Source organism: Triticum urartu, chromosome 6, assembly GCF_003073215.2.
Source record: "Triticum urartu cultivar G1812 chromosome 6, Tu2.1, whole genome shotgun sequence".
Lineage (NCBI taxonomy): Eukaryota > Viridiplantae > Streptophyta > Magnoliopsida > Poales > Poaceae > Triticum > Triticum urartu.
The window spans coordinates 73,206,862-73,215,113 of NC_053027.1; the positions used below are offsets into that span (position 1 = coordinate 73,206,862).

Below are 8,252 nucleotides of genomic sequence, written 5' to 3' on the forward strand. Positions count from 1 at the left end.
GGGATTACGATTTACAAAATGACATTTTTGCCAAGCATCTAGGAGAGAATCAGCTTGTATGAACTTTTTTGCATGCACTTCTGGAGAAAATATTAGTTAGCAAGTGCGGGTAGATATGATGTCATAGGCCTCTCCTGCTAAGCAAAGTCTTCTGAATAGAGAAAATGATAGTGCGATTAGTAATGAATGGTATAATGTTCCTAAATTGGCATGATAGTGTGTTTAAATTTTCTTTACTTGATCATGTTACCTATGGGCGGTTTCCATATTTTGAAATAGGTTCCTGATTTCCTCACTTCTCCTGAGATGAAGTCTATTGATGATGTGCCAATGTGAAGGTACCACTGTGCTTTTCAATGCAATGTGGAGATAAAACTTCTAGCCAATGTGAATTCAATATTATATTTATTTTCTTAAAACTACAGTGGTATCCATGTTAGTACAGAACTACAGACCATTTTATCTTTCCCTTTTGTACGTTATTTCTTTTATACTTTACGGCTACTTCAATATTCAAGATTTGCTTCCGGTCTTCTTTGGATTTAGGTGGATATTTATTCACATGCCTAAATATCTTCCATTTGGTTATGTATTTTTTTATCGCACAGAACAAAATGGTAACTATTCTTTTACCCAAGAAGAAATTGGATTTACCCAAGTTTTTGCAAGCTTGATGCGCACTTATACAAAAGTTGAATTAAAATGTTGAGTAGTGTTTGCCACCCCCTACTGTAGGTGGTCAACTTATATGGAAGCTCATCTATTTAGCATGTTTTTGTTTTAACTGTATACAAACTGCATGTTTACAAAGACTGTGGAACAATTCTGGTAAGTTCCTCGCGAGTCATTTAAAATCTTATGGTCTTGCATTATATAGATCAGTGAACCAAAATATACCATTGTTCCATTAATGAACCAAAGAAATACAGGTAGTGTGTCTGCCTGTACGGGCACCTAAACCATATTGATCACTATATCTCAGTACCTCTATGGTTTGTCTGTTCAGTTAGATGGACTTGCTATCAGATGAGAATACAATTACCATGTGTATTTTGTTATTCGGGAAGTATGTTTGAGATTTCATTTTTATCCCAGCATTGGATTGAAGTTGCGGATCAGGAAGCATTTTTTATCCCAGCAGTGGATCGAGTACTTCTAAACACAGTTAAAGAGTAAGGTATGTATATATTTGCCAGTTTAATTCCGTATTCCACATTGTATGATCTCAAGTTTCGGACATTCTTATATGATTCACTATTCTATGTTGTAGTGTTGGCACGAAGAATCATTATAGGAATATAATGAATATCGTGTCTTACTATCAAGATGAATAACAATCAACTCAGATAGTGTTTGATTATGTTTCTCCTAAAGCTACCTGCTCAACATCTGAACGACTCTAACTGCTGAGTACAAGTCCAGCTATAAGGATCAAAAACACCGTATGGAATTCCGAAAGGTCTTTTCCTAGACCGCGAGACCCTGTTTGGAACATGATAATTTTGTGAATCAACAACTACATTGTTTCCTATGAATTTCAGCAACTACATTGTTTCCAGTGAAATTCAGCAACGACTACATTTTTTCCTATCATCCAGGCATACAGAGGCTTTGATTTTTTCAAGTATAGTTCAGATTTTCAGGGAGCACTTCAACCCAGACATAAACAAAGCAAAGAACTTGATTACAAGGTACAATCGTAACTACCAATGCCGAGCTATTTTTGAATTTGACTAACACAAAGGGTGCAATATGTAGTTTTAGGGTGCTCCTATGCTTGGATAATGCAAGATGATATCCCCCCCCCCCCCCTGTTAATTTGTATTTCTGTTGCTGCATGATGATATTATCTAAGTGATGAAAAGTGATTTCTGTATGTGAATGAGGGAAGGGAGGTTTCGCATCACAAAGCAAAAAAAATTACCCTATCACGATCCAGTGTTTGCATTTTACTTGCACATGCTCTAGGAATATACACAGTATGCATCACAGGCTTAATTATAGTGCTCATGTTCTCAATGGTATCCCCTATAAGCGTATGATATTAAATAGGTTTCTATTGATTCATCAACAGAGAAATTTATGTCAATTGATTTAATGTTGATATAAGCTTTATGCAAGTTTGTTTTTTCGAGAGTACACAATCGGTACTATTGCTTCTTTATGCAAGTATGCGATTTCTGAAGTAGTGGGTCCTACCAGGTTTCAAACTCGCAGAGCATATTGAAGGTGGTATAAATCATTGCAGAGTGAATTACATGTAGCTATATGTGGATTTGAATTGAGCGAAGCTTTGCATATTCAAAATTCTAAGTCAAATGAGACTTGCATCGCACGTGCAAACTTATTAGTGCGTCATTAAAGAACAGAGATCCGACGGTGCCGCGAGCGGTTTGCGCGTGCTTAAATTCAGTTTGAAACGTTTTTCCAAATTAGTAGTAAAAGGTATGGCAGTCCGGTTCGGTCCCGCGCCAGTTCGGCGCCCAGGCCGTAGCACCAATATATGGAGACCATGAGCTACGTACGAGCGATAAGTTGAATCGACTCTCGGCATCACGGTATCGATCGCGTGCTAGCTGCTCATCTGTTTTGCACGTACGCCAACCCGGCGACGGCGTACGAACTTGACTCCTCACGATGGCAACGACGGCGCGCTTGATCCTGCTCGCCGTCGCCGTGTCGTTGATGCTGCAGCTCGCCTCCGTGTCGGCGGCGCCACCGTCGGGATCCCGCGGCGGCGTTACGCTGCGCGTGGATGGTAGACAGGTGCGCATATATATAAGTATATGGCTAGCTAGTTGCTTGTCGTTGGTGCAAGTCCATGGATCGAATTCGTCGTCGGTTCCGACAGCTAGCTGTGTTGTCTGCATAGTTCGTTTCTTTTCAAACTACCTGGATGTTGACTATATAGACGGCTTTTTTGGGCCATAAAATCACATGCAATCAAGCGTTTTAAGCTGCATGTACATATATACGTATGACTCCGTACTTAATAGTAACTTGGATACTTACGTGTGCAATGCATGCAGGTGGTGGTGGACAACGGGTTGGTGCAGGTGTCGCTGTCGAGGCCCGGGGGCCACATCACCGGCGTCCGCTACGGCGGGGAAGGGACCAACCTGCTGCACTCCAGCAGGAGCAGAAACACTGGCGGGTTAGTACATGCTTCACGCTTGCTTGCGTGTTAATTAATTTGTTTTGGTAATTAGAAACAAGACCTGTATATATGATTTGTAATAAACTTGCAGGTACTGGGATATGGTGTGGGACATCCCCGGCTCCGATCAACGAGACTTGCTCAATTCGTACGTGATCGCGAATTAACTTAATCGCATTGTCTTAGAAATATATGAAGTGCAAATACTAAGCTAGAATCGCTGTATTGTGTACGTACGTAGGCTGGATGGCTCGGAGTTCAGGGTGGTAACGCAGAGCGACGACCAGGTGGAGCTGTCGTTCCGGAGCACGTACAGCCCGGAACGTCGGAACGCCGTCCGGCTCAACGTCGACAAGAGGCTGGTGATGCTCAAGGGCAGCTCCGGGTTCTACAGCTACGCCATCCTGGAGCACGGCGCGGACACGCCGGCCATCGACATCACCCAGGCCCGGCTCGCCTTCAAGCTCAACACGGACAGGTTCAACTACATGGCCATCTCGGACGACGTACAGCGGTACATGCCGCGGGCGGCCGACCGAGACTCGTCCCGCAGCTCCCCGCTGGCGTACAAGGAGGCCGTGCTGCTGGTCGACCCGGCGGAGCCGCAGTTCAAGGGGGAGGTGGACGACAAGTACCTGTACACGCTGGACACCAAGGACAACCGGGTGCACGGGTGGGTCAGCACTAGCAATGGCCAGCCGAGCCACGTCGGCTTCTGGCTCGTCACCCCGAGCAGCGAGTTCAAGAGTGGCGGGCCGCTCAAGCGAGACCTCACCTCGCATGTCGGCCCGACGTGCATCAGCATGTTCCATGGGAGGCACTACGTCGGGAACGACATTGTGGCGCGCATCGGGGACGGCGAGCAGTGGAAGAAGGTCATGGGCCCCGTGTTCGTCTACCTCAACTCAAACTCGGAGAAGGGAGACCCGCGGGCGCTCTGGGAGGACGCCAAGGCGACGGCCCAGGCCGAGGCGGCCAAGTGGCCCTACAGCTTCCCGGAGTCGCCGGACTTCCACAAGGCCGGCGAGAGAGGCTCCGTCACCGGCCGATTGCTCGTAAGGGACAAGTACGTGAGCAGGGAGAATATGCCTGCTCGGGCAGCTTACGTCGGCCTGGCCGCGCCCGGGCAGCCTGGCTCGTGGGCGACGGAGAGCAAGGGCTACCAGTTCTGGACAACGGCGTCGAACACTTCCGGCGAGTTCACCATTGGCAACGTCCGGGCAGGGGAGTACAATCTCTACGCGTGGGTTCCCGGGGTTCTCGGCGATTACATGAACACCACCCGCGTCACCGTAACACCCGGTTAGTACTACTAGCTAGTGTTTCAGAGTCTGCTTCGATTCAACACCAACTCTGTACTGTTTTGTTGACGATCTGGTTTGAAACAGGTGGTGCAATCAACCTCGGCGATCTTGTGTACGAGGCCCCGAGATCAGGGCCGACGCTGTGGGAGATCGGCGTCCCTGACCGGAGCGCGAAGGAGATGTTCGTCCCCGACCCCGACGCGAAGTACCTCAACAAGCTCTTCCAGAACAAAGACAGGTACAGGCAGTACGGGCTGTGGGAGAGGTACGCCCAACTGTACCCGACGGACGATCTCGTCTACACCGTCGGCGAAAGCCATCACTCCAAGGACTGGTACTTCGCACATGTCACAAGGTAAGACACACATATGGATCCATTTCCGCTTTAGTCCAAGCCAAAACGGCATAGGTACTGATCGGCGTTAATCTGTCGTGCAGAAAGGCCGGCGACGACATCGTGCCGACGACGCGGCAGATCCGGTTCCGCATGGGCCGCGTCGTGCCCGGCGGCACCTACACCTTGCGCGTGGCCCTTGCGGCCGCTCACGCGGCGAGGCTGCAGGTCCAGGTGAACGGGGGGACGAGGCGTGGTGGCGGCATCTTCGGCACGCCGGCGTTCGGCGACGGCAACGCGATCGCGAGGCACGGCGACCACAGCACGCAGTGGAGCTTCGAGTTCCCGATCAGCGGGAGACTGCTCCGGGAAGGCGACAACATCATCCACATCACGCAGACGAGGGCGAACAGCATATTCTTAGGGGTCATGTACGACTACATTCGGTTTGAAGGACCTCCCGGTTCTTCCTAGAACATAGTTTTTCTTTTTCTTTTTGAGTGATCTACTAGAACAGAGTTGCTTGTTGCTTGTTGAGATGTTCTGGAAGACTAAGTTGAACATGAATATTTGTATATAGATAATTTCCTTTTTCAAATTGTTAATGGGTGCCATTGTGCCACGATCCCATGGCCCCACAATCGACCAGCCTATCTTCCACACCCCTAAGGAAAAAAAAACGCTGCGGGAGGAACCCATTGGGCCGGCTCAGTCACGCCTAGGACACGAAACTCCTTGAGGCGAGACGGAAGATAGCGGCGCAGTATGCTGCTATATATAGCACTGGCATTGGTGTCTATGTTTTGTCAAGCCAAAATCGATCGAAAGGCTCGGAGCTATGACCAAGTGGACATGGTGTCACTGTATCATGCCTCGTCTAGGAAGACGTTGCCGTACCGTGGGAGTCCAGCCTTATGGTAAGTCGCCGCTCGTCGACTTTCTATGAGTTGTCCCAGTTCAATTCAGACGCCGAGTCCCTTGTGGTGACGACGATGTCGACGAATCATGAAACGAAGTCAATGAGCTTTGGTCTGATCGACTGCTAACACACTATGCATCGCATGGGACAGTGAAAGCACTGGAATCAAATGGACTTGCGTGCGGCGGGCGAGAGATAGCGTGGGAGACCGACTTGCGTGCAGGAGGATGAAAGGGAGTGGTGGGGGCAGTGTATCGACGGAGTTTCCTCCTTTCTTTCTCTTGACTAGGCTAATATACGCGGCAGACAAGTGGACCGACGAGGAGTCCTGCTTTTCTTCTCTCCCCAATCGCGAACTACTGCAGAAACAGTACATCAGCTGACGTGGCACGCGCGAGGAAGCCTCCTTGATGTGTATCTTATTGTTTTGGATAGCACTCGCGTCGTCCCCTTAAAAAAACATTAGCGTCAGCGTCATTTTTGGTCAAGCCAAAATCGATCGAAAGGCTTGGAGCTATGACAAAGCGGTGTGTCGTGCCTTGCGTAGGAAGACGTACCGTGGGAGTCCAGCCTTATGGTCAAGTCGCCGCTCGTTGACTTTCTACTGGTTGGCCCAGTTCAGTTCAGACGCCAGGTCCCTTGTGGCGACGGTGATGTTGACGATCCACGAAACGAAGTTGGTGAGCTTTGGCCTGATCGACTGCTAACACACGCATCGCATGGGGCAGTGAAAGCACTGCAACCAAATGCACACCTATTTCTTGGCCTCGATCAGAGTTTCCGCTCCAACTAACGGGGTCACCAGCCACCTCGCCCAACACGCGCCAGCCTACATGCAGAGTAGGGCATACTCACGCTCACGACGTTGTTCTGCCCCGCGGGCGTCGACGTACGTGGCATTTTCGCAACCATGCACTAGCCTCCACTGCATTATTGTCTCCGCGTCTTTCCAAAGGCGACCACTTCGTCAACAGTGGGCAGCGGTCGAACCAAGACGACGACTGACTCGGCGACCCCGACCCAGGGCCGGCCCATAGCTATACTGGGCCCAGGGGCAAGTCAAGAATAAGAGGCCCTTCTTCACACACGAAGGCTCAAACAAATTGTAGTACTTCATGTACATAACATAGATTAATGATCTTTGGACTCTAAAACTAGCAGTACAACTATTGACCGACTAAGAGCACTGTATGATAATAGTAATGAAACAATTAATATAGCACCCACAAAAGATCAATTTCCTAACTGTTACAATGGGGGCATCATTTTTCCCCAGAAAAAAATAACCTTGTCAAAACTGGTTGTTACTTTTTTTTAAAGTATTGTGTTACCATGAGATATATAAAGCTGGAGACCTTTTACAGTACATCAGGTGAATATAAGCCATCCATTTTTTGTGCTTGGACGGCCCAGATGAGGCGATACTACAGCCGAATTTTGGTAGTATATATTTTGTGGCCGGGGCATTTTTGACATATCACCGTTCATCAAAACCGCAGGGTTGGACAGAGCAGAAATTTCACCGATTCATTCCACATCCCTTCCCCGCACCGCAACGCATCCTCTCCACCGCTGGCCATTTCTCGACGCTGCACGCTCGCCATCGACAACGGCTATCGCGGACGACGATAGAAGGAGATGACGAAGTCGAGCCATCATTGTTCGCTGTCACTGCCATACGCGCTGCGTGAGGTTTTGCCTTCCGCCGTCGGCCGGATCAACCTGTACTGCACCGTCGCCCTCTCCTGTCCTAGCCGGCTGTTGTCCTTGGCGAATGGCCCTGCCGTTTGGTGCTCCGTTCGAACTTTCGGGATGTTGAGCGGGTCGCCGAGGGAGATGAAAGGCAAGCCGTCGCTCCGGCCGCATGGCCCTCTGTGCTTGCAGCTGCTTGTTGCCGGATGTGCCATGTATGTGGAGGTCGTCAATTGAGGGATCATCACGCTAGCCTACAACATCACGAAGAGGAGCAGCAGGACCAGTCTGCCCTTCACCTACTAAGACGGCATTTACCTCCTCTAGACGTACATGTACTTCACCAAGTCTGAGACCAAGTCCGTGAACGCCCTGCAGATGAAGCTCAACGCCGAGTCGCCGACGGCGCGTGGCGGCTGCATTGTTGAAGATCTAGGGATGTTGACCCAAGGCTGTGGGACGGAGCGGCCGGCCGTGTGCGACCAAGGAGACAGCCAGCCAGGCGACTGGGGTGGCTGCGTACAGTGAGGAATAATAGACAAACTAGAATGAGATTGGATCAAATTGTGACTAATTATATTATTTTCTTATAAGGTGTGATTAATTACATTATTAATCATTACAGTTAACATTAAGAAAGGATAAATCCCTAACTATAAAAGATAAATCTATCCTAATAGTCAATTACCAAAATGTCCTACGGTAAAAAAATCTGGGATTAATACTGACCATTAGATCAGTCATATACTACACGTTATTTTTGGTAGTATGATGCACCGTAAAAACTCTAACCTGACATTTGTTTCTGGATTCTCTCCATTCTGCCATGTTCTTCAATAAGAACGA

The 8,252-nt window shown here is 48.6% G+C and overlaps 1 protein-coding gene and 1 long non-coding RNA gene across 2 annotated transcripts; both read left to right on the plus strand.

The window, feature by feature from the left end:
* The first annotated feature begins 254 nt into the window (after positions 1 to 254).
* LOC125512132 lies at positions 255 to 1,709 on the plus strand. The gene is made up of 3 exons (XR_007285219.1): positions 255 to 338; positions 1,096 to 1,177; positions 1,599 to 1,709. It is a non-coding gene; the product is annotated as an uncharacterized LOC125512132 (long non-coding RNA).
* A 1,314-nt stretch (positions 1,710 to 3,023) lies between these two features.
* On the plus strand, positions 3,024 to 5,269 carry LOC125517516 (probable rhamnogalacturonate lyase B). The gene is made up of 5 exons (XM_048682721.1): positions 3,024 to 3,154; positions 3,249 to 3,305; positions 3,399 to 4,459; positions 4,546 to 4,816; positions 4,900 to 5,269. The coding sequence occupies exons 1-5, from the start codon at positions 3,024 to 3,026 to the stop codon at positions 5,267 to 5,269; spliced, it is 1,890 nt and encodes a 629-aa protein (XP_048538678.1).
* The last annotated feature ends 2,983 nt before the right edge of the window (positions 5,270 to 8,252 follow it).

Excerpts from the sequence above, each read along its gene's own strand:
- LOC125517516 (XM_048682721.1), top strand. The coding sequence starts at position 3,024 with ATGCAGGTGGTGGTGGACAACGGGTTGGTGCAGGTGTCGCTGTCGAGG. Across the intron at positions 4,460-4,545 it reads CCGCGTCACCGTAACACCCG|GTGGTGCAATCAACCTCGGC; the intron begins GTTAGTACTACT and ends GGTTTGAAACAG. Across the intron at positions 4,817-4,899 it reads TACTTCGCACATGTCACAAG|AAAGGCCGGCGACGACATCG; the intron begins GTAAGACACACA and ends TCTGTCGTGCAG.